Genomic DNA, 27,993 nt, shown 5'->3' on the forward strand with positions numbered 1-27,993 from the left:
GATTGTAAAGATGCCAGAATTTGGTTTAATGTCTACACTTCCTTGATAAAAGTGGATAAATCATTTTAAATAATGAAAATAAATGATTCTGAAAAAGGATAATATATTGCCATTACTGCACTCAAGGTAATAACTTACTAAATTCATACTTTTTAATTTAAGTATACTATTATTGCCATGCTACTATTTTTGTCCTTTCTATAGCAGTAAGAAAGTTATATATAAAAATTGCCAAACCCGAGCAGTGATGGCGATGGAAAGACCCAAAGTGATCCTCCGTGCCATGAGACATGGTTTCATACATTATGTAAATTAACTGCGTATTTATGACAAATAAAACATTTTTCCGTTCATGCTCCGTTACTCAAACTACTTTTCCCCCTCACCGTTCAAACGGACCCTTTATTAGTTCGAAACATTTTTTTTCTGTTTGCAACACTCTAAAAAAGGGAGATACATGTTTATAGGATATTATTTTAAGATACAAACACTTTAACTGTTCAAAGGGTTTATCTATGATGAATTCGGCAAATCTTAAGTTACAAAACTTTAACTGTTCAAAGGGTTTATCTATGATGAATTCGGCAAATTCTTTTCATTTTATAGTACCTTACACCAATTTGCATGTTATGAAAATTGTATTATCCAAAGGCTGCAGTAATTTTGAGACTGTTGGCCGCCTTACAATAAGACAGAGGATTTAATATGTTAATGAACGGTGTTAATGAATAGATTTTTAGTCGTTTTTTGTGCCCTTATGTTAGTGGCGAGCATTTAAACTTAGCCATGTCCGTCTGTCCGTTTGTCCGTTCTCCCTTCCGTCCGTCCGTTCGTTCACTTTTGTGTCGCACGTAACTCAAAAAGTATTTGACCTAGAGTCATGAAACTTTACAGGAATGTTGATCAGCATGTGTTGTTGTTCACCTGAGTATTTTCGTCTTGATAGTTTCAGTATTTTTAGAGTTATTGCCCTTGACTTAGTAAAATTTTGCAATTTTCAACTTGTGTCGCATGTAACTCAAAAAGTATTTGACCTAGAGTCATGACTTTACAGGAATGTTGATCAGCATGTGTAGTTGTTCACCTGGTACTTTTGTTTGTGTGGATATTTTTAGTATTTTCAGAGTTATTGCCCTTGACTTATTAAAATTTTGCAATTTTCAACTTGTGTCGCACATAACTCAAAAAGTATTTGACCTAGAGTCATGAAACTTTACAAGAATGTTGATCAGCATGTGTAGTTGTGCACCTGGGTATTTTTTGTGTGGATATTTTTAGTATTTTCAGAGTTATTGCCCTTTACTTAGTAAAATTTTGCAATTTTCAACATGTGTCTCACGTAACTCAAAAATTATTTGACCTAGAGTTATGTAACTTTACAGGAATATTGATCAGCATGTGCAGTTGTGCACCAGGTATTTTCGTCTGGATTTATTTAGTATTTTTAGAGCTATTGCCCTTCACTTAGAAAATTTTTGCAATTTTCAACTTGTGTCGCAAGTTACTCAAAAAGGATTTGACATTTTCATTAAACCTTACAGGCAGGTTGCTCAGCATATTTTGATTTGCACCTGGGGTTTCGCTTGTGGATTTATCCAGTATTTGTAGAGTTATTTCCCTTGACTTAGTCAAAAGATTGACAGAACAGTGGCGCGGTGGGGGCACCCGTGTCCTATTGACACATTTCTAGTTTTTTTCTTCTTCTTCTTTTGTATCAGTAGAGCTCTATAAAGTGATTTATTATATACGTCTTCTTACGAGTATAATTGAAATATTGAGAAATGTTTATGAAATAAATGCGTATTTTCATTTTCCGTATTTTCACTGCAACGAAACCTACTTTCCGCGTTTGCAGTGGTGCCTTGCCGGACTACTTTCCTCTAAATTCAGCCAGTACACAAACTACAAAGGGGAAGTCTTTCACATTGTAATTTCATACAGATAAAAACGTGTTAAATAAACAGAAATTCTTTTTTTTACATAAATACAGGATTTATTTTCATCTTGTGGTATTAAAATGATCATATTTCGTGAACTATTTATTTTCATACCACTCGAAGGAAATCCATCCTGTATTTTTAGAGGAAAAAAAAACTCTTGAATATCCTCTGGAAAGTATTATAATTTGAAAAAAAATGCAACTTTGTTTACATCTTGCTACTGTTATGTATCTTAACATTATTATACATTCAACGCTGTTGTCTTCACGTGTTAAACTTCTAACATGTTCTAAATCCATAATCAAAACATTAAAAAACCCAGATTTGCATTTTCCTCCAAGACGGAAACCATATTCATTTCAAGGACATAAGGAATTATTTGAATTTTACCGGCGTGAGTCAGAACACGATATAAGGAAACTCAGTACCCCGTCCTTTGACGAAAACTTGATATGTTTTTTACCTCTACCCTGCTAGAACCGGGTGTTATCATCCTTAGTCTCCAGTATAGGGCTAGACCAGACTACCCACCCATCTGCCGTGGTGGGATTAGGCTTTATAAGTATTATATACTTATATAATAAAAATAATGATGATAATAATAATGATAATAATAATAATAATAATAATAATAATAATAATAAACATAATAACAATAAACATAATAATAATAAACATAATAATAATAATAATAATAATATAATAATAATAATAATAATAATAATAATAATAATAATAATGATAATAAACATAATAATAATGATAATCATAATAATAATAAATGAATGAAAATGGACAGATGCAAAAGTTGAAGCTGGGTTGTTATTGAATGAATGGAGATATCATGTCGTCTGCTATAACCAGTCACCTTATATACATGTATAGGTATATTATTTAATGTATTGAAATTGAAAATGCATTTTGAAATTTAAAAAAAGCACAAATACAGTCTCAAATACTACAGAGAAATGCCCACAGACGATTAGTAAAAAGGTCACAATATTTTTAATGCTATTCATACTTCCTTTCTCTGAAAGAAAAAAGATATTCAGAATCTAGTTCAAAAGTAGGTAAGTTTAATTTTTAATACGCATTGTGTTTTAATAGGATTACAGTGATGACATTAATATTTTATTTCAGCATAACCCATGATAAAAACAGTCTTACATATCCGGAACAATTAACTACATCTAGTGTTCTGTGTTGTTTTCAAGCGTTATAACAAGTTAAACGGCAAACAGTAGGTGAAAAATATCCAAAAGTAGCACCTTATATCAAGTGTTAAACACGGGTTTTAACATCTCATTCTTTGTAAGAAGCCATGATGATTTCGGTAGACGTAAATTAGTAATTGTGATTTAAGGACTAAGAAAAAACAATCAAAATCATACAAGTTTGCGACTTATTGAGAAAAGTATATATTTTAGTGTAAGGACTTTTAAAGGAGTTAAATATTAATGCAAAAAAAATTGAATAACTTTTACTCTCTCCAAAGCGTGAAATTAACAATGGTGTTCAAATTGAAATTCTGGCATTGGATTTATTTGGTAAGTTAATATTTTTAAAATGTTTATCAGCAAAGTTATGGAATATTGGAATAAAATACTAAGATTCGTACATGTACGTTTTGTCATAATTATATTAAAAATCGTTAAAATGTATTATTCATTATAAGAAAAGCTTAAAACGACGTTTAAAATTATAAATTGTGTAAAGTACTGTTATAACTTGTAAAAAGCTATATCAATTTTAGCCCGAATATTTAAAGAATACTTGAGTCTAATTGGTTAAGATTTGCGTCTAACTTTTTTGCATAATTCATGTCTTATCTTTGCATTAAACTCAAAATATGTCTTTGAGATTATAACTGGGGTGTCTTAATTAAAAGACCCGTAGCTCTAGATAGTGTGGATTTGACTGATTAGAATTTTAACCTTGTTTTGGGGGTTTTTAAAGAAAAAATTTGGTTAAAGTTTTGAAGGGAAAATTAAATTTCATAACTACTGAGAGTAGATCTATTCGCTTGAAACTTAATACTTTGGGATCATAACTGGGGGTCACATTCGATCAATAACCCATAATCTAAGCGTGGATTTGTGTTAATTTATGGGCCTTTCTGAAAAGAAATTTGCATGCAAAATTTCCATAATCAGGCCATTTCTTTTTCTTCTTTATTTGTGGAATCTTCATTTTTGTGGGGATTTGTTTAATGTTTTAACGCTGAGAATAATCAGGCGCGCTGTTATTATCAATAGCGACGTGTTTCTTCATCAATATTATGTCACCATTATTAACGTGAAAAAAAAAAATATATATATATATATATATATTAACGTGACCGTCCAAAAGAAAAAAAAACTATTAAGCAACTCTACGATAACACTTATAATTTTTTTCTAACCTGGGCACAAAAATATAACACAGACATATTATTTTCAAAAACACACATTTCCATTTCATCAGCCTTTGAATTCTACATGTTTATTTCTCCTAATTTCAAAGCTGAACTTTTAATTTATTTCATTGAATTAAGTTGCAAATAGACTTTTATTATTATTATCATCATCATCATCGTACGTACGTTTCATCTCATGAAAACATGCATGCTAGATTCTACCATGTCTATGAACGTTATTTATCTAGCAATATCCCTCAAAATATGTACACGTTGACTGAGAAAAACGTTACAAACGGTTTATTAAAATCACATGATAGTATTCGTGGAGGTCCTTATAAAATACAGTAATTGAAAAGATTTTTTTTGTATTTGTTTCACATTGACTACAACTTTGTAGACTGGAGAAGAAAAAACACAAACACATAAAAAACGGAAGACGTTTTATTAGTTTTTAAACTGTCATATAAAAAAACGATCAAACTTTTAAACTGACTGTGACACGTACTAAGCGAGATGAGCTATTAAATTTTCGTTATGTCATATTTCAGACGTTACTCTTTACTGCTTAGTGACGGACACTACGGAAAGTGTAAAATCAACAAAAAACCGCTCTGTCTGCTTTACGACACAATAGAACTATTTTCGACAAACATAAGACTTGAAGCGTTTACCACTCAACTTCCATGTTTTCTCTTTCCGTTTATTAATAAAAACTGGTTAACTCTCGTTTTTAAAATAATGTTCTGCATAGTTTTTATGATCATTTTTTCTTGTTGTATTGTTGCGATTCTTTTTATATAGCATGTTAAATAGAGTAAAACATGTACAGTCAGTCCGTCTGCTTCTGCATCAACACTGTTATCGCGCGCCTTTTGTTTCCCAGTTTATTGCATTTTTCTCTGCACTTGAAAGTACAGACGTTTTTAACAATTTTTTTTTTAAAAGAAATATAAAAACACGGGTCGCATGCAATTAAATCAATATTTATTAACAGTATAATTTTAAATTGAAAGAGCCGCCTCTGCTGCCGTTTTAAAGGTCTATTCATGGGTTTTCCGTCAGTTCAGATTTTGAAATAAACTTAAGATAATCACAATCAATTCTATGCTAATTCTGATTACTTTAAAATATTTTCCACTTTGTCTATTCTATTAAAATGTATTATTCTTTGCCGCAAGTTTTCAATCATATCAATCATTGTATGCACGTAAACGCTCATGACGTCATCGTGACGTCATTTCCTGTAAGTTTAATGACGCCATAACAGTCTGTTGCCTGGCTTGTGTGGTTTCTAGATTGACTTCAGAATCAGAGTAACAGGGTATTATGTTATGAAGATTTGTCGTCGGACTGAACCTACCACCTTCTGAAACGCTTGTTATCACCGAGTCCAATCGTTCACTATGTTTCCCAGGCGGAGAACGCATGAAGATATCAATTTTACAGGTGGAAAACAGATACTGTGGTTAGAAAATTGTCTTCAATTTCTTTGTAAATGCATATTTCACAAAACTGTATAGCCTATTCTGATCTCGTATGATTATTTTATCCGACAGGCATCCCAAACTCGCCAAATCTTTGCTAACTTATTAGATCATTATCGACAACTGCACAAGAAAAGTCACAAAATTGGTAAAATCGCTCTTTGATAGCCAATAACTTGGCATCCAAGCAAACTTCTACACACTTGTATCGCTCTAAAGGTTCTTTATTAACATATCCTCATCCACCAAAAGCCTGCTCTATTTCTATTCCGTATTTTTGGAGTATAATATCGTTTAAGCGAATTTTCAAAATGAACGCATGAGCCGAACTTTTCATGTGGTTTCATCAGATTGCAAAATGAACGCATGAGCAGGCGGATTTTTCGGTTACTCCAGTTTTCATGGATATCTCACATGTTATCGATCACTGAACCTTTAAATTCCAAAATTTTCGTTCCAAATGTTTGAGCAAACAGAAATCCCTATTTTCATACCTTATGACGAATTGCTTATAAGCAATAGATGAAGGTCTGTTCGGTTCTGTGGAAATATAATAAATCCTCATTTCTAAAACTTTGAGTAAAATATTTGCAAAATACAACATCATTGGTTGATGGACTTAAATTTCCTGTATTTTATATAGAGTATATTGAATGAGTGTGAGTTCAATACTAAATTTATTGCAGTAGTTGAATAAAATTATATTATGCGAGACTCTGGCGCGCATTATATTATTTTATTCAACGAGTGCAATAAATTCAGTAATGAACTTACACGAATTTAATATTCTATTTATCACATACCAAAAATAAAGACCGTTTAAAGTGAAAAAAAGAGTCATTTTTCATTGACGCGCCTTTAGTATAACGCTAACATTTAGCACGTCTTTACACTATGTTTGTATAACGCTAATGACGTCACGTCAAAATATGTTATATGCAATACCATAATTATTTTAAACTCCTCACAGCGGTTACGTCACGCTTTTCTACTTTATCTAATCCTGTTTACAAGGGGAGATCACTGCATAGGAGATTGACCATATTTACGGAGTTGCAAAATCGGCATGGGATTAAAGATGTAGCATACACTTAAAGATCCTGTGACTCAAAATTTTATGTTCTTGTGAAAAATCGTTTGCTTAAATAAAGAATTAACAATGTTAAAAGTTACAGAAAACCTTTTTGATAAGGATATTGCCAAAATTTTAAATTTCCGATAAAAAAGAAGATAATTAGAAATCTGTTTTTGGTATAAAAATCAGTTTTGCATTCCAATAAAAATTTCACAACCTTTTTTCCTCAAGAAATGTCAATTCTTAAGTATATGTTTTTCATAAGAACTGACTTTATATACAACTTTCGCAAGGATGTTACATCCTAGCTTATTTATAAAATACAGGATCTTTAAGCAAGAATATATATATCACATTCTTTACAACAAAATGAACATTTAAGAAAATGTTGAAATACAACATATTATTTAGCTCGACTATTCGATAAGAATAAGTAGAGCTATTGTAGTCACCCGAGCGTCGGCGTAACCACTTTTGTTAAAGTTTTTGTAATAGTTCAAATATTTTCAAAGTCCATCGACAAATGGCTTTGAAACTTTGCACACTTGTTCACCATCATGACCCCAACCTGTAGACATGAGGAGGTAACTCTATCAAGCATTTTGACAGAATTATGCCCCCTTTTCGACTTAGAATTTACGTTAAAGTTTTTGTAATAGTTCAAATATTTTCAAAGTCGATTGACATATGGCTTTGAAACTTTGCACACTTGTTCACTATCATGACCACAACCTGTTGACAGGAGGAGAAAACTCTATCAAGAATGTTGACAGAATTATGCCCCTTTTTCGACTTAGAATTTACGTTAAAGTTTTTGTAATAGTTAAAATATTTTCAAAGTCCATTGACATATGGCTTTGAAACTTTGCACACTTGTTCACCATCATGACCCCAACCTGTAGACAGGAGGATGTAACTCTATCAAGAATTTTGTCAGAAAATATGCCCCTTTTTCGACTTAGAATTTACGTTAAAGTTTTTGTAATAGTTCAAATATTTTCAAAGTCCATCGACATATGGCTTTGACACTTTGCACACTTGTTCACCATCATAACCCCAACTTGTAGACAGGAGGAGGTAATTGTATCAAGCCCTTTTTACTATCAAGCACTAAGAATAGTCGAGCGTTGCTGTCCTACCGACAGCATTGTTTAGGTTCATTATAAGTTTTTCTTTTAAAAATTATACACTTTTATTTTAATGAAGAATAGGCGAAGTATTTATCAAAATGTGTTTCTAATTACCTCCCTTTATTTACAGAACTTGTTAAATTCGATAATATCTATGTAAGATTTCAAATATTGGTAATTCTTTATTTGAATATCAGGTTTATCATAGTACACATGTATTAGACTATTAAAGTTTTCAGGTACAGGGACTTTAAAAGAATATACATACGCTATTATTTGTCATTTGTCCTTTGTTGTATTTGTTGTTTAATATTATGCATGTATGATAGTAATTGTATACAATTATTCAGGATTCATGATTTAATTATCAAAGTACATATTTTGTAAAACAATCATTTACAATGCGTGCAAAGGATTTTTCAAAAGTGTCATGTAAGATTATTATATAAATCAGCTTAATGTCGTCAGTTGTTGATTTTATTCAACATGACAAGACTTAGTTATCTCTCCGTTTTATGTATTAAACAATATTTACAAGTTTACAAGTTTTCGAGGAGCTATTATGCTTTTCTTTGTCGTCTTAACAACTGCTTTTGCAAATAATACAAACGAGGAATTACTTCAATTTTACACGATATTTCCCAACAAACCTCGTACTTTTGCTAATTAGCATATATATACAGCGTACAAGGTATATTTTAATTTGTAAAAAGAAGTGTCTCTCACTTATTTGGAATAAAATTTGAAAATTTTAAAGTTTTTGAATATGTTAAATTTGTAAGATAATTAAGAAAAACTGGAGTTTTAAAAAATATCACCTGCTCATGCGTTCACTTTTCAAACCTATAAAACCACATGAAAAGTTCGGCTCATGCGTTCATTTTGAAAATTCGCTTAAACGATATTATACTCCAAAAATACGGAATAGAAATAGAGCAGGCTTTTGGTGGATGAGGATATGTTAATAAAGAACCTTTAAAGCGATACAAATGTTTAGAAGTTTGCTTGGATGTCAAGTTATTGGCTATCAAAGAGCGATTTAACCAATTTTGTGACTTTTCTTGTGCAGTTGTCGATAATGATCTAATAAGTTAACGAAGATTTGGCAAGTTTGAGATGCCTGTCGGATAAAGTAATCATACGAGATCAGAATAGGCTATACAGTTTTGTGAAATATGCATTTACAAAGAAATTGAAGACAATTTTCTTATCACAGTATCGGTTTTCCACCTGTAAAATTGATCTCTTCATGCGTTCTCCGCCTGGGAAACATAGTGAACGATTGGACTCGGTGGTTATGATATAAACGACTTGAAAACTAATTGAGAACTGTTGGAAGACTTTCTTATGTAAATGCACCGGCATTTTTGTGGTAGTAAAATCAATAACTCATAGGCATACGACCGGACTTTGTCTAACGGCTTTCGTTTGTATCCAGATCCAAAGAAAGATTTGAGAGATGTTCATTATGAGTTGCCGGCTTATTTACGAAATCATTGCAATGTTTGTTGAGTACTGAAACTGTGTAACTTTTGATCATTGGGTAGACTACAAAAACATAGAGAGTATGTTGTGACAATTCTAACAAAGTATTCTGCGTTCTAGGTTTTGACGTTTTGGTGACGTTATGTTACATTAACGACGTTAACCTGAGTCATTGAGAATAACATGTTATTATCTCAATGAACGTGTTTATTTATTTTTTTTCAGGCTAGAAAAAATCATGAAGTTTTCATGGGTGAATTTTAAAACATGTGCTGAATAGCGGTTGGTGCAGGCCATGATTTGATGGCTGATAATGGTCTGCACTGGAAGCATAAGTACATTTACATGCCGTCAGCACGCTAAGTGTAAATTTATAGTCATTGCGTAATAATAGAGAAATAAGTATAGAAATATCGCATAAATATCGGCAATTTAGAAGAAATTATCGCAATAATACCGCACTTTATCGCAGCACAAGGGCATATTTGCATTCAATTTCTACGCAGTATCAATATTAAATTATTGACGTTAGAACAATTTACGCTATTTATATTTATATATTGTTTATCAATTAAGCTAATATTAGTTCGTCTTCGACCTTCTTCACTTACATAAATCACATAACAAGCTCCCCACATAAAATTGTAAAAAACGTCTCGATTATGCAATATGAGTACAATACACTGTACTTCAACTTTGTTTTGGAGTTTTTTTAGAAACTGTATAAAAGAAATGTATATTTTATTATTGTTTTATTACACAGTACAATATGTTCAACACTTACCCATCTGTAATATTACCCCTAGACCGTCTATAATGTTACTTCCCTTACATATGGATATGCATTTTGTTCTCGGGTTAACATTATGTAGTGTCACGTCCTAAGTGGTATATCATATTTTTAATGCTATATTGCATTAAATGTATGCACATATCGTTTATAATTCGTAATGGTACGGGTTTTGACTGCCGCTGCCTTCAATATATAGAATTACCAATGTTGCTTAATATTGCCCTACATATTATATTTCTATGGACAATTTATTAGGTGATACAACTACTTAACCATGTTTCTTTTCACCATATTCAAACTGCGTTTATAAACAAATTGATAAATCTTCTTTCGCTCTTCTTCTCCATTTTCAGGAACGTGAGTCTATCATAGAGAATTCCCCAAGACCAGCGAGAGCAATTAACCGAGAATATTCCACGGAACAACCATTAGAGAACTGAAGAAAAACGTATTTTCCTGGGAGTTATAGTTCATTCAAAATTCAAAATGGATTCTTTTTGTAAAGCATATATTTTAGTGGCAGTGGTGTTCACGTTAACGGGACTTTGTTCGGCGAAGTTATGGGATTCACCTGGCTTTTCCGGTAAGTGTTAACAGTTAAATGGTTCAGAAATCAAACTTATGGTACAGATGTTTTTTTATATGTGTATTAGTCAAAGGTTTTTTAGATTTATGTCACAAATAAAAGTACTATAAGTTATTTATTTATTTATTTATTTATTTATCTATTTATTTATTTATTTATCTATTTATTTATTTATTTATTTATTTATTGCAAGAATCTTCAAATTACATATCGAGAAAATAGACACTTAAAATAAGACGAAATTATGTGAAAGACATAATAAATTTGTTGCACTCGGAATAAATTGGAAATCGATACATAGTTCCTCTCAAAGCCCGATTTTAGTTAAAAGCGTTAAAAACTTTTCAGTTTTATGTCATATTGCACAAAACATTATTCTTTTAATACAGAGTCCACGAATGATATGAAATTTTGCGGACAAGTTTTTGGTAACTTACGTTAAATGATAAAAAAAATCTCAGACAAAAAATATCCAGTCTGGTTATGCCAAAAAGCCTCAGTAGAATCCCTTAAATATTTAGGTTTATTCTAAATCTACAAAAAAATAAAAAAGATAAGATTAATGAGCCGCGTCACGACAAAACCATCATAATGGGTTTGCGACCAGCATGGATCCAGACCAGCCTGCGCATCCGCGCAGTCTGATCAGGATCCATGCTGTTCGCTTACAAACCCTTTAACAAGTAGAGAAACTGATAGCGAACAGCATGGATCCTGATCAGACTGCGCGGATGTTGGTTTTGTCGTGACGCGGCTCAAATGTTAATATTATTCACATGTATCTATACATGAACTAAACCCTAAAGAAGTTAATTTTTTCTCTCCCAGCCAATACATGCCAGAGTATAGTTAGAAAAATTTCAACATTTTAATTTATTCTAGTATATGATTGATATTTGTGGAAACTTAATATTCATTTCCAAATAACTTTTAAAAATACCAAGAGAAAAGGTTAAGAAAGAAATTTCTTATTTCCAAAGCATTCTATGCGGGTTTAATCTCTTTTATCAAAGATTCATCTGTTAAGTTTTTTTATCAGAATATTTTTTCAAAAATCTTATTCGAAATTTCCCGCAATGCGTAAACTAATTCAGTTAAGAATTATATAATATATTGTTAATTTAATTACACATAGAGAGCATAGAGAAAAAATCAGGGGTCTTCAAGGATGCGGATTTGGTCCTTATCATTATTTGTGGAAATAAAAAATCACGATAGATTGCTAAGACGTTTGCCGTAATTAAACTGAACATGCAGCATTTTCAAGTTTGCTATGTTTCAATTTATTCTTGTTTCCGGTTATAATACATTAATAGATGTACTTTATATATGTATTCATACTCAAATATCCAGTTTTATCTATGTTATAAACAAACGATGAGCGTTGCATTGTTTATTATCCATACACCTACGATGACCGGTCACTAGTGTTCTGCATCTTGTCACAATCAACATTCCAGTTCCTACATATTTATAAATTGATGGCAAGTTAATTAACCTGAGGTATCAGGAAACAATAACTTGTTTATCTTTGTAATGATTACACTGTGCTTGGGAAGTATACCACAAACCTGAGTACTGGTCATTGTTTTTGGCAGCCTCAGCGAACTCTGCGAAAAAGATAGCATTTTCCCGATAATGTATTTTTAAAAATAATACATATGTTGTATGAAATTTAGCTCATGAGCTTTTGATATGTTTTGCAACTTTCATTAGATATTTCAGTCTGATTTTATTGATCTGTCAATAATGAATACATTTTGACATTAATTTAAATATTCGATCCTAATTCGGTTCTGTCCGTGCAGTTTACGAGAGTTAAGATTGAGTATAACTAATGTTTAGAAAAGTCTCACTAGCTTAATGTATAGGTGCACGTCATATCAATAATGATATAATAGCACAGTCGGTTCAGTGAATGCCTAACATATGAGAGGTTTTTTATTCGTTCTCACTGTTGCCATTCTTTTAGACCTACTCTTTATTTTTGCAGTATATTTTAATTGAAATAGCACAATGCTTTCAAAATTATCTTTTGGATACGAAGCAACTTAGAAAAACTATTTTGTCTCGTTTTGTATTGTTTTTTATGGCATTGATCTTACAACACGTAGATCATTTTAAAATTATAAACCTATAGTTTTAAATACTTCTGTACCAATTCTTTTTCTTTCTTGAAAAAGACAAATAGTAATATCTTTTCCTTGTTTGTTTCTAGACTATGAGGACCATCCATGCCGGCGTGATTGTCTCAGAACTAGTTCCATGACTTGTGAATATAACTTTACAATCGAGCATTACCAGACGTTGTCACGTGCATGTTATAACTGTCCCTTTAATATGACCGACTGTAGCCGACCACACTGTGTCCCGGCTGACGGATTTCTACGTGCAATAAAAGTCGTCAACAGAATGATGCCGGGACCAGCCCTACATGTAAGTATCATCAACACATTAGGGTTAATCTGTTTTAAAGCGAAGTATTATTGAAACTGTTTTAAACACCTGGTAATGAAATTTTAGGAGACAAATGTAACTTATAAGCTTTGAAATTAGTTTGGGAAAATATTATCTAAGTTTCAAGCTAGTATCATACGTATGGTCTTAGTAATAGAAAGAACATCGGAACACATGAATATCTGATTGGCGTAACCACCGCGTACAAACTAGATTGTCTCTCTGTTGTATAATTGGGGGAAAACATCACTTTTCCTGTCGTCACAATATGAAACTGCTGAAAAAAGGAACCAATGTAAAATGGTGTCCAAACTATGATACAATTGTCCAAACTATGATACAATCTGGTTTTGTATCATACTTTAAAGGCAATTCCACATTGGTAACTTTTTGGAGTTTTATATAATGACTACAGGGAGCGTTTTTTTTTATTTTTGCTTATAATGAAAAAGAAAAAAGAACATCAAAACAGTCGGCAATCTGATTAATATTAACCTCTTGTTTCGATGCTGTTACTATTTTTTAAACAATTTAAATCATACGGTACACCACATAACAAGCTTGAATAAATAAAAAAAACATACAACTAGCACAAAATTTACGGTCAATTGGCATGGCATAAAAATGTCACAGATTACCGATTCGTACTAAACATTGACTTAGGAATGTTATACATACCATATACACTTATCAAATATTTGAGCTGTATAAATAAGGTCATGCCAATAACATTTTCTATTTCTGTCACACCTGCCCTACTTGATCAAATTACAATTTTAAATGTCATAAATCACATAGAATGACATAGTGATTTTTTCCCTCAGCTATGTGCCAACTTGAAAATATAATAACCTTTTCACATATTTAAATACTAACTTGATATTTGCAAACATTCAATACAGAGTTATATTTCATGTATTATAACTGCGATGTAGGTGAAAGTACATTTTTTTCTTTCAAAATCGTGCTCATCATATTACAGTCTGTCGCAAAAAAGTACATAGTGTCTACTCAAATAACGAACAAACTACAGTACACCTTCTTCTTATATTTTGTCCTGAAAAAAGCCGCGTATTTCAGAAAAAAAAATATTTGCAAAAGTTTTTAACTGTACAAATATTGCATATTTGTATATAATAAAAGTTACCCATATATTTGTTTGTTATTAAATCGTTTGAAGAACGACATATCTTTAAAGCCTTTTTTATACAATAACTATGATCTAATGTAATTTCATTTTCGTTTACCTTTAACTTTGATTGCCTTATAAAGTGCTACTCTTGATTTTTGGATAAAGCTGGGTTTTTTATATAAAAAAAATCTGTTAATATAATATTTATACATATATATTCTATTTTTGAATTAAAAAATTCTTTACCAGTTGCAATTGTGAAATTGTGATTTGTTTTCTATGATAGAAGTACATTAATACATATGGCAAAATAGGCACGTGATCTTGGTCCAGTGTGATAAAGAAATGTTCGAGATCTAATTTGATAGGTCAGAAAGCGGCACGGAATGTACACTGACCAATGGAAATCGTGATATTCAAGACGGATTTAAGGAAAAAAGTTTTATGACCACGAGACCAGTGCAAAATGTGTTTGACGGTTAAATCTTTATTACAAGTATGTTATAAACTAGATTTGATGAGAACAAAAGGCTAAAAATGTTGGACCCCTTTGAAACAACATAAATGCCACATTTTAGCTATGTCCTGTTGACAAGATACCTGTCCGCGTTGAAGAGTGCGTTCAGTAAAGTGCCAATTCTAACTCTAGCATTATGTCCGCAGCATGCAGCGAATACAAAAAATATAACACAAGTTTACGCACTTAGTCCATTAGCTTTAATTATAAAAATTAAATTTATACAAAAGTCATTCTTTTACACAAAAGAACAAAAATGATGAAGAAATTCAAAATCGTGATAAGATGAAAGAGTTGATAATTGCGTTTACATCTAGTGGTACTTTAAATTTGTACACACAAATAAAAATAGGAGAATGACCTAGAACTTTAATGCAGTCGCGGTCTAGACAGCTTATGTCTCAAATATAAGATTAGGGAATGCAACTAATTTTGAAAATGGAACGCATGAGCGAAGTTACAATTAAATTGGACAGTATACTTTCTAGCAATAACATTTTGTACATTCTGTTATTCCTCCGTATATGAATTTTTATGTAGCATGTATTAAGAAGTAAAGCAGTAACATTGCTCTCGAAATTCCAGTATAAAAACTGACTTGGGGAGAACCAACGAGAATTATTCTTGAGCCGGTGCTACGCGGTCAATGTGGTAGCCTGTATTTACCACTACCGTCCATCAAACTGACTGAGGCTGCAACAAGTTCAATTTTAACGTATTTGACGTTTGTTTGCTCTCTGTCTTTCTGTGTTACGTGTACATTCTTATCAGCTCTGGCGGACACCTTTGTTGGACCTTCTGTAAAATTAATGGCCAACCATCTTGAATGAACAGTTAAAACTTTCCTATTGGAACGAATACTGTAAGCGGAGAAAGGCAAATGCACCACAATTATTTACTTTAACTGTCCTTATCCCTTTCATTGTTTGTTGGGGAGATGAAGTTTTAATTATTTTGCATTTCACACACTACAGGTATGCGAGGGTGACACCATCGTTGTAAACGTATATAATCAACTCAGTGATTTTGAGGGGACGGCTATACACTGGCACGGTATACTACAGGAGGAGACGCCTCACATGGACGGTGTTGCCATGGTTACACAGTGTCCTATACCAGTCCATTCTGTCTTTCAGTACAGGTAACTGAATTTCATTTTTTGGCACTTTTGTTTCCGTGTTGTCATATGGAATAGATAATTATAGGTGAGAATTTCATCATGTTGTTTTGCGGTTATAAGTGTATCAAAGAGGTCAGTCCCAGTCATATTCATGAATGTCCAATGCGGAATAGGACTAGATAAAGAATATGTTATCAGGTCTGAAATAATGTGACCAGATTGTTGAAAGTATGTGACCAGATTGTTGAAATTATGTGACCAGATTGTTGAAAGTATGTGACCAGATTGTTGAAAGTATGTGATCAGATTGTTGAAATCATGTGACCAGATTGTTGAAAGTATGTGGCCAGATTGTTGAAATTATGTGACCAGATTAAAAGTATGTGACCAGATTGTTAAAAGTATGTGACCAGATTGTTGAAAGTATGTGTTCAGATTGTTGAAAGTATGTGGCCAGATTGTTGAAAGAATGTGACCAGATTAAAAGTATGTGACCAGATTGTTGAAAGTATGTGACCAGATTGAAAGTGTGTGACCAGATTAAAATTGTGTGACTATATTGAAAGTGTGTGACCAGATTAAACGATTGTGACCAGATCGATAGTATGAGACCATCCAATTCTTTCACTTCCTTTTTTGATCACTTTCTAGAGGGTTGCACTACACAAGAAAGATTACTAACATTAACAGATTAATTGCCCTTTGTTATTTTTATGCTGAGCTGACTTGAAACCTATTTGAGAAATCATCTTGAAACTTCATAGGTGGAAAGATGCCGTAAAAGAGAAATGCTTTTAATTTTTTCACTATATAAATTTAAATATTTGCCTTTGTTATGTGTATGTTTTTTTTGCACCACTATAACTCAAAACCTTTAAGAGATATATGTTTGAAACTTCATGTGTAAATAGATCTCATATCCTTCCTTTATTCTTTTGGGGTTGTTGTCCTTTTTATGTGCATGTAAATGTCATTTTGTGCAAATGAACCATCTTTTTTTACTAAGTTTTGTCATGCTCGGCTGTGGATTGGGAAAGTCTGTGACCAAGTTAGTATTCTATTTCATGGTCATATGTATATATACATGTATTTGTTAAATTCTTTAATATGGAAAATGACTGTTAAGAGATATTTCCTTCTAATGTACACTTGACTCATCGTAAATGTTCATAAAGGTCAAATTGTAATAAATAAAAACATATTAACCTTTTTTAGAAAAATGAAAGTAGTACGATATGAAATGTATTACTACGCAAGATCATATAAATCACAATGTCCAACATTTAGTATAAAATGTCACGGATTATTTACTACCTCAAAAACTGTGTTTTTGTGGAAAATAATATACATTTTGTAACCTTAACTTGACATTAATTCCTAAAGAAATTAAGCGCTGTCTTTGTTTTCAAAAAACAATAAATTATATCATGTCTGTTCCTGGATTTCCGCATTTTTGAAGTTTGCATTCGAGAACATTTTGAAATAACAACAACAAACTCTAGCGTGGCATAATGTTCTTTCTTATACTTCTATGGACCTACTCCATATGGAGTACATTTATTTTTTACATTTTCGTTGGGATAGGGTGGAGGGGAGGGGGTGTCTCCATTCAAGGTCCTAACTGATTTTTAATATCCTAAACATACATTCAAATCAATCAGTCTGTTTAAGTCGATTTTGGTTGAATCCCAAAATGCATACAAAAATAAAATATTAAAAGGTGGTGATTAGTTGATTAAAAGGAGATATATTTTGCTATCATATAGAAATAAACGAGACGTTCAAATATTTAAACACTTATGGTAAGGTAATACTCTTCCAACAGGTCATTAACGTTTTATGTTAATGATGTTATTATGTAAATATAACAGTAAACTCTGGTTTATATGACTTATAAAAAGAGAAAATGTTTACATTTTTACTATAATATAAAATTAATGGGATTTAAAAGTACAAATTATTAACTGCTAAGTCAAAAACGAGGTCGGTAACCTTAAATACTTCTCCCCCACCCCATTCACAAAAGAAAAAAATGTTTCTGTTATTATATTCTAAAGATAATAGACATTTTTACAAAAAAACAATTTAATATACAGTTTTGAATTCTGCCAATATGTCTATATACATATAAGCATACGCCTCTTAACATCGATTTTTCCCAAACTGAGGGACCATTACGTTAGATATCTTTTACTCATTTACGTCCATTTAAAACATCCTTATACTGTCATAATTTATTTTTTGTTACATTCCTATACATATCAAATTTTGATAACATTTTCCTAATGCCGTGCTTTGTGAAATCAGCCTGAGCATCTTATAAGTCAGAAAAAAGCGCTTTTCAATATTGCTTTTAATGTCGTAAAATAAACATTAAAACATTTGCCTACAAACATCAAAGGCCATAATATGCGATATTAAACATAAAATAAATGAATATAAATCGTTGAGAAATGTATTATCAAATAAGAAAATATATTTATATATAAATCTATGAAAAAAGCTCTTTGTCCTAATTAAAAATTGGTATTTCCTTCCTTCAGGTATTTTGTCTCGTCACGTACGAGATTTTACGAGATAATCCGTATAAAGGTGTGAAGATTCTCCCTCCCCTCGAGGAACATGTCAGTAGGTCAATATACTACATCAACCGATCTTACGCTGATATTACCCATATCTCGACTTTATTCACCCCCTTTAAAGTGAAGACAGTCGAACATAAATCATTATATCACTCGAAAGATTACTTTGGTAATGATATCGTAGCTTTAAGGAAAACCCATTTAAAAATGTGGATAAATTTAGAATTTTTGCTTTTTATACCGCCGACAGACCTAATATAATGATACAAAAAAACTTTTAATGACGGTTGCGCCTTGTTGATGACAAAGCATATTTAGTTCAGCATTATATAACAAAAAAAACTTATTACCGTATCATTATTTCAGATTTAATGCTCAAAATGCTGGTACCCACTATTGGCATGCGCACGCAGGACTCCAACGAGGTGATGGGATATTTGGCGCGCTTATTGTTCGTGATACTTCGGTAACTTCCGTGAAGAGATTATATGACGATGATTTACCGGAACATACAGTGTTTCTCCAGGACTGGCTGGACCAGTATACATCATCTAAGTTTGCCTTACATCATCATGGAATGAATGATAACCAACCGTCTTCTATACTAATTAATGGTAGGATGATAAAAACGGAATACACAATGACGTCCTACAAATTATACAAATGTTATTTCTTTTTTCCGTCATTTTAGGAGAATTGTCTCAATACTTTAATTATTAGTGTCTGTAATTAAAATCACACAGAGTCTGCAAAATCTATTTCCCAGTACACTATTTTCTAAATAAATTCCAAATATATTTCTAATTTAAACATATATTAGCTTTAATGCTGAATACTTGATCGGACTAAAGATATAACATTAATAACCAAAGAAATAGCTTTAGTTTAAAGTAACGACATCCTTGCACACGACTTTATGCATTTAGTCACTAAAGAAACGTATATACCATATATAAACCATTTCCTATATGGAATTTAATTGTTCATATTTAGATATATATATTCTTTGATAATAATCAACGCTTCTGTATATTCAGGTAGAGGAACAGTTTTCGGACACGATAAAAAGGATGCAATGCCACATGGCGGACATTCGATGGGCGGTATGAATGGAATGGGCGACATGGATGATTCAGATCACTCTATGGGTGATATGGGAAATACCACACACGACATGGGTCATGATAATACAACAATGCCAGGAATGCCTGCAACTACAACAAAAACAACTACACATGGTTCCCATGGAGATCACGCGGATATGGGCGGAACCACAATGGCGATGAACAACCATGACATGGTTAAAGAAACAAACGACACACAGAAAGCATTTGTTCCGCACAGTGTGTTTAGGTAATGATTTTATGAGTTGTAATATGACTAAATTACTTTCATACCAATACATGATGGTTCCTAACCGCCTCGTTTGTGATAGAATACATTCTGCCTGTCTAGTGCCGCGTTTGCATAATTTATATGAGTTGTGACAATATCTGGTAAAAAGGTGATCCCTCTGAAGCATTAAAAACAGCAAAATTACATGAAAGTTGCAGACTCGGTTTGATTGAGTCTGTACAACACATTTATGCATACGCGACCGGCCTGTTTTAGACTTAAGTAATACCTATGTAAAGACTGTAATTTTGCATTTCAAAGCGTTTATTCTGGTAAGGACATTTGCTTTTCGAGATTTTATATCAAAGCTTGATGGCATTCTACTGTTGGAAAATTCGTACTTTATTTAGTCTAGTAGCCCTGTGATCATTTCAGCTTGATCGGTGACAGAATGTTTGAATCAAAATTTATGTCTGAAATTAGCCTGGCAATGTATCTTCAAACCGTTAAAATATTCCCTATGAGCTGCTGTTAAGGTTATATAAGTGAAGTAAGGTGATTCACGTACACTCTTTGATTGAATAAGGTCAATTAAATGACGTCAATGTACAATAAATGGTACACACTTTAATGCAATTCAAAGATTTTTAACCCTTACCCATTTGGTATGGAAAGTGATAAGCTTTGACTAGCAGAGTCGTGCCACCATTTACCTACGTGAAGTCGCATCAGACTGGCTCTATTTTGTTAGCTGGTCATTTTTGATAAGATAATACCTAAACTTTATCATGATAATATTATATACAGTTCTTAATATCAAAAAGTGTATAAACGAAATCACTGTATTATTTACAGCAAGTTTATACAAGTCTACGTGTATTGGTTTTTGTTATAATAAGCTCATTTTTCTTCTGATCATTATATCAACTTGTACTTGAAAAGCAGTAAGTTTGAAAGTTAAATGAACAAACTCGAGTATGGTTCAGACATTTAACAATAATTAATATATTTGCAGGGTACAAAGAGGTAGGCGATATAGATTTCGCTTTATTAGCAATGGTATGCTGAATTGTCCACTAAAAGTTTCCGTAGAGAAACATGTACTGACCATTATAGCAAGTGACGGCAACGATATCTTTCCAACTGAAGTCGATAGCATAACAATTTTCGCGGGAGAAAGGTATTCTTAGATATAATATTATTTTAAGAGACTGTTAATGTTTAACATGTATACATAAGATACGTTTTGTCAATATGTATGAAGTTTGATGCAGAGACCTCTATCACTAGTAACTAACAGATTCATACAGACATGTAAATTTGAATATTGATACAAATGATAAGCGTAATTTGCAACTAAAATAATATTGTAAGCTTGGTTTAACACAAACATATACAATTATGATACAACAAATTATATAGAACAGGATTGAAAAGGAAATCAAAGATTAATGTATAGTAAGCTTAATGTTTAGTATTATAAATATTTGATAGTTTATTATGTATTCTTTATTTCCTCACGTAGATATGACGTTGTTTTGATCGCAAATCAGTATGTTGGAAACTACTGGATGCACGTGACTGGACTTGGAGATTGTCAGGTCAACAACATGTCACAAACAGCTATTATTAGATATGATGGTGCGATGGAAATGGAACCGAAAACCGGAAGTAAATATTCAGACGGCGACAGACAAGGCAAAGTATGTTACAAAAACATTTAAAGTTTTATGACTGATAACACTTAACCTTATTAACTCTATTCATTACTGTAGTTAATTAGTTTTGTCATGCTACATCGTTGGGGGTCTAAAATCTATCAAAATGCAAATGCAGAAGTTTTCAACCTAAGCATTTTTATTGTTTCTTTTCAATGAAAAGTACCTATTGATTATCTAAATATATGTACTCCTAATGATATACAAAACAGCGAAACATTGCACTTTTAACATGCGTGCTGCGTTCACATACACTTTCTCTTTCCAGAATGGTAATCCAATGACGTTTCATAGTGACGTCATCACCGTCGCTGAAATGAAATCTGAAGCGTCACCAAGTGACGTTTACACGGCTCACAACGTGAATAGATTCTATATGAATCTAGGATATAATGAAGTAGAAAATTATCACTTCTTGAATGCTGATCATTACCCATTGGCCGAGATGTACCAAATGCATACAGGTTCCCATGGTAACCATCTGTTTGCATTACAAATGAATGACATCACATTCAGAATGCCTATGTCACCGGTGTTGACACAGTACAGAGATTTAGACGAGGTAAAAACTTAAAAATTAAACGTTTAAGTCACAAATACTAGTTTTGAAAAAAAATGAATAGATACATGATAAGAAGATATTTTTGAATTAAAAAAAAAAGGTAATGCATAATTATCAATGGTCCTGCAATTGCTGGAACGATTTTATTTATATACAACAAAAAAGCATTTGCGAATTAACATGATCAAGAGAAAACGGTAAGTGAGTATTATACAGATCAAATAAAACAGATACATTCAAAAATTTTATATCTATTCAATATAATTTTATATATCTATTGAACTGTTTTTCGTTTGTTTGTTTTATTTTGTTTTGTTTTTTGTTTTGCCTCCCTTTATCTAAGGATTACGGTTCGCCATAAGATGATAATATAATTTTTTAATGAAAAAAAAATAATAAAAAAAATGACATGCTAAAATTTTTGTTTAATTTCAGGGCATATTCTGTAACGAGACATCCATGAAGAGTAGATGTCGTGACGATTTTTGTGAATGCGTACACCGGGTGAAGGTGGACTTAAATTCTGTAGTGGAACTAGTCCTTATTTCAGACGGTCTTCATGGGCCTGGAAACCATCCGATGCACCTGCACGGGCATTCCTTTTATGTTCTAGGAATGGAAAAGGTAAATAAAGAAATTAGAAAATGTCAACCTGAAATGTCATTAATCGAAATATTTATTTTATGCTTTTCAGTGGATTACTGATTTATCCGTGAAAATTATATTTGATAATTTCACAGTGAAAATTATCAAAATATAATTTCACTTTTTTCAATGACGAAACTACTTTTTTAAGATTTTCCCCATGTGGTACCTCAATTTTATTTTTACTGACAATTCTGACAATGTCAGGCTGTCAAAAGAAATAGCAAAGCTGAAATAGATAAATAACTTAAATGTCAAAAGTAACACAGAGAGAAAACTTACTTCTATTCCTTCAAATTCCAATCACCAAATTTCGTCTCTAAATTTTTTTGTTTCGTTTTTACAGTCTGAAAAATACATTCCTTCCCCATGCAAAACTGCTCTTGATGACATTTGGGCTTATTAAAGTATCCTACGAGCAATAACTGCCGTATGCTTTATGAAAAATTGAAAAGCATTGACAGCCATCACTCGTAAAATAAGTAAAACAACCCAGCGTTCCTTCAGCAAGCTTCCAAGCTTTCCATTTTCCTAGCTCCTTTTCTGAATGTTTTCACTTCTGTCAACACTTATTTTTTTGTCTGTTACAATCCTCAAATAAGTTTTCTTTCTTTTAAAAAGGTGTATGACTAACAAATCCAAATTATTTCCTTCTGAATCTTACACAATTATTTTCCTCCCATGAAATACACAACTTTAAAAAATGGCTGCCGTTTACATTTTAGAAAGCCAGGTCTAATATAAATTCGCAGTAAGTAACAGAAATATGGATGGATGGTTGGAATTTTCTCCTGCAAGAATTGTTTGTTTTTATTATTAAAACAAGCGATCATTCATATTTTTTTAATAAAATGAATAAATATCACCGTCATTTAACCTTGATTGGCGGATTATTTTTCAGCTCAAGACTTCTTGTTTTAAATGAGTAATTCCGTCTAAATGGGGCTCTCAATGGGGGAAACATATTTTAATATTATCGTTAAAATTATGGAAATTTCGTTTTAACTTGTTTTTAAGTATAAAATAAAAAGAAAATTTGTCTGTTTGTTGTGTAAGATGTAATTTTATTTCATCTCGTGAACTTTAAAAACAGTATTCTCACTCGTGGCTACGCCACTCGTGAGAATACTATTTTTAAAGCTCACTCGATGAAATAAAATTTCATCTTACACACAAACAAACAAATATCCTTTATGTATTTGTTTTCAAAAACCGAAATAAGAAAAATTGATGAAGATTTTGAAATAACAGCTTTATATTAGCATGGGCCTTTATAATAAGAACAGCGTGCACTTGATGGGAAATTATTACTTTTAATTTAAGTGCGTGCATATGTTGACATTTGAAAGACCCCTCAGATTTAATAAACTATAAAAGTTTCCTTTTTGAGTAATTTTAGCTATTGTACTCACCCAGGCGTTGGCGTCGCACTTTCTTACAGTTTTTACGTGCAAGTTAGTATCTAAAAAACTACTGAAGGAAAATGGTTGAAAAATCACACACTTATTTGAGAGCAAAATGTGATGTCACTGTCCAAGGCTAATATCTCTTATATGGAATTTGGCACAATTATTGCCCTTTATAAACTTTCCAAATTATTTTGATTTACTTTGAAGGACTGTGAACAGATTCGAGCGCGCTGTCCTACCGACAGTTCTTGTTTTCAATCAAAATGAATAAAACATATGTGTAAAGTTTTTGACGACTGTTGCAATACTTTTTCACATAACGTGAACGGGACATTTTTTTAATAAATTAAAAAACGGTGATAGTTAAGATTTATATCATATTAGTGGATGCCAAACAATTTTCATGTTTATTATATCTTATAGTTGAACAACAGTATTTCCCGGGAAACAATCGAAGAACTCGACAGGCGCGGTGTATTAAAGAGAAATCTCAGAAATCCAATTAAGAAGGACACAGTTATGGTCCCTGACGGCGGATACACCATTATCCGTTTTCGCGCCAGAAATCCCGGTGAGTAAAAACATCAAAATTATCTGTACTTTTTTTTGTTTAACACTTTTAACTCTTTTTACAAATACTGAGACATAATTGAAAAAAAAATGTTAATGTTTTTTTTTTATGTTTTTCTGACGATGTTACGTACAATCATAGACAAATGAAGGCGATAATACGTGTAACGTTACTTTTAAGACCAATATTATGAAAAACAACAGAAAAAACGACCAAAAATATAAAAAAGAAAACAAAGAAACACAAAAGTACCATGTTACATTATTTGTATGGGAATACTGTTTTATCATTTAAGGATGAGTAAACAAAGATAACTTTTCTTTTTGTTTCCAGGATTTTGGTTATTTCATTGTCACGTGGACTTTCATTTCGCGCTCGGAATGTCCGTTGTTTTTCAAGTTGGCGAAATCCACGAGATGCGAGCGGTACCTGGCAACTTTCCAAAGTGCGGGAGCTGGCGTTACTCAGAAGATTCGACGCCATACGACATGTGTAGAAACATCAGTAACCATGGAAACAATTTGTCTATCTCTTTATCATTTATAATTTTTGTTGCCATGACAATTTTGGCAAATCATATTTCTTTGAAATTGTAGATATACAATTCTATCGAAAGAAAGCCAGTATACTTTGAATAATTCCAAGGTTTCAAACCTATAAATGTGCTTGAAATGCGTGTGACCGGATCTCCCAAAGTTGTCTTTAAGATGCTGACTAAATGAGATTCAAGCTCTTAAAACTGCTCACCGCCATATATCTAATATCACCGGAAAACGGTCAACATAAAATGTTCATATTTTACGGATTCAGGACTTCCGGAAAAAATTTTCTTACCGGAAACGGAATGCACACGGTATCCAAAAATATATTCATTCAAAGAAATGGATATGAATTCACGAAAAAGTATTATAAATCGCGGAATGGATATTTATGCAACTAATACGCGTTCACGGAAGTTGAACAGCTCTACAATTGATAATGATAATGAATCGGAGGTCTTTCGTGATAATCTTGATGCTCCTTCCGTCTTTTGTTTAATAAAATAAAATGAGAACTTTTATAAATAGAGCGAATGGTGGAATTGGAAGTTTAACTAGAAATGTGATATTTGTCCAGTTATTTATCTTTGCATGCAGTCACCTGTTTTCTGTGTTGTTGTTTTTTCTTTTGCTTGTATTTTGTTTATAAATATGTCTTCCATATAACAACTGTTTCATTTATGCGTAATTGGAGAATGCATTTTGTTGATGTGAGATTCGTGTTCTTTCATTACATGTAAAATTTGCCGAGATTCACCTAATCCACGTGTTGCACTGACTGTCTGTTTGTTTGTCTGTTTGTCCAATTTCTTATTTCTATAAACGATTTATCGTTGTTTTTTTCAATTACACATTGCCATGTACTCGTAATTTTCCTTTTTTATTTTCTTGCAATACGTAATATTTTTTACTTGTTATAGATCAGATCTGCAGTCAGTAGTTTATATGGATTTCAACATTTTAATGTCTTCCAAATTATACAGCTTAAACATATGATATTTCACTTAATTACAAATACTTTGGAAAAAAATATATTCGCGAAAATATTTTCTCATAAGAACAGATATTTATTAATGTTACCGTATGCTACCATGCATGTACAATGTAGTTTCTATTTTACATTAGAGTGCCATATAATTATTTGTTTGATTGTATGAATATTTGTTTGCCTGTTTGACTGAACGATTCCATATTTTTCTGAACGTGAATAAATGATAGAAATAGAAGCGATTGCATCATGTATGATTAACGTTAGAAATTAAATGATGAAGAAAATATAAATCAAAATTTTATAAATGAAAAAAAAAACTCCTTTAGACTAATTCCTAATAAATATGACGCATTTGTATGACTAATGAAAATACAATGTAGATGTATTTCATGATTTCTAAAATGAAAATAAATGTGTGAATGAATATGTTTGTATGATTTCGAATGAAAATAAATGTGTTTGTCTGATTTCTAATGGAAATAGATTTGTTTGTATGATTTCTAATGAAAATAGTTTTAAACTTGAATTTATATTATTGTTCGAATTCTTCCGCATGGGATAAGAAATGTCATTTTAGTAAATTTCGACATGCAAAATATGCTAAATAAATAGGAGTATTCAACAAAATCTCATTTTCAAATCACAAACAAGTGCACGATTTCTGTCAGCAAGATACGCTGTTTTGCTACATAATATTAAATATCACAAAGTGATAAGCCGGTTCAAGCCCTGTCTTGGACAAGCTGTTGTTTCCTTGAGTAAGCCAAAATTTTATAAACTAAAAGAAAAGCAAATTTGAGAAAAGTTAATTCGACTATATAGTATGTGGAAGGTAGCGTAAGTCTTTATAATCTTTTAGACAGTATGCTTCAATAATGTTTTAGGTATATTATTTGTAAACCACGGTTTGTGTTACAAATGTGCGCTAAAGTTGTTTTAAAAAGGCAGTCGCTGAATATGTCTTTTATTGCAAAGCTAAAAAAATTGATGTTTGATAATACAGTGTTTAGCTTCATGGACATCATGCTCTTTCTTTGTCATTCAAAAGTATTATGTTTGATGTAAACCTTTTTTTCCTTCTTTTGCGTCTTTTAGAAATAATGTATACATTTAGATATTATCTAGTATGATAGAAATAAAAATATCTAGAAATCCGAATTTACTTAATCAAGATGTGCTACATATGATATGTGTTTCAATTTTTTTATTTGATATATTCTTTGTTTTATTTTGAAAGTCATGCTAAAAACTTACTGTTTGAATCTGTCATTGCATTTCTATTTCATGCTTCAAAAATGGTTTCTATTCAGTCAATGAAACTCATTATGTACATTTTAGGTAGATTTATATTTTGTCCTAATCATTTTCAAATGTCACCTGTTGGTCAAACACCAGTTAACTGGCATAATGTCACTTTTATGCTTTAACACATAATTATACTTATAAATATTCACAAGTTAATAGTAAAATAAAACTCAGATGTATTGTAAACATAAATTATGAAAATAAAACCTGTACCAGATG

General features: G+C 31.7%; 1 protein-coding gene across 1 annotated transcript; it reads left to right on the forward strand.

Moving 5' to 3' along the window:
• Positions 1-27,991, forward strand: LOC132746487 (uncharacterized). The gene is made up of 12 exons (XM_060735663.1): positions 1-126; positions 10,659-10,888; positions 13,110-13,327; positions 15,972-16,138; positions 19,066-19,313; positions 19,737-20,052; positions 21,050-21,214; positions 21,560-21,737; positions 22,021-22,314; positions 22,750-22,938; positions 24,792-24,939; positions 25,273-27,991. Exons 2-12 carry the CDS (start codon positions 10,792-10,794, stop codon positions 25,533-25,535), a joined length of 2,283 nt encoding a protein of 760 aa, XP_060591646.1. The 5' UTR covers positions 1-126; positions 10,659-10,791; the 3' UTR covers positions 25,536-27,991.
• Positions 27,992-27,993: the final 2 nt, after the last annotated feature.

This window comes from Ruditapes philippinarum, unplaced genomic scaffold, assembly GCF_026571515.1.
Source record: "Ruditapes philippinarum isolate M1 unplaced genomic scaffold, ASM2657151v2 ctg5659_1_1_1_1, whole genome shotgun sequence".
NCBI lineage: Eukaryota > Metazoa > Mollusca > Bivalvia > Venerida > Veneridae > Ruditapes > Ruditapes philippinarum.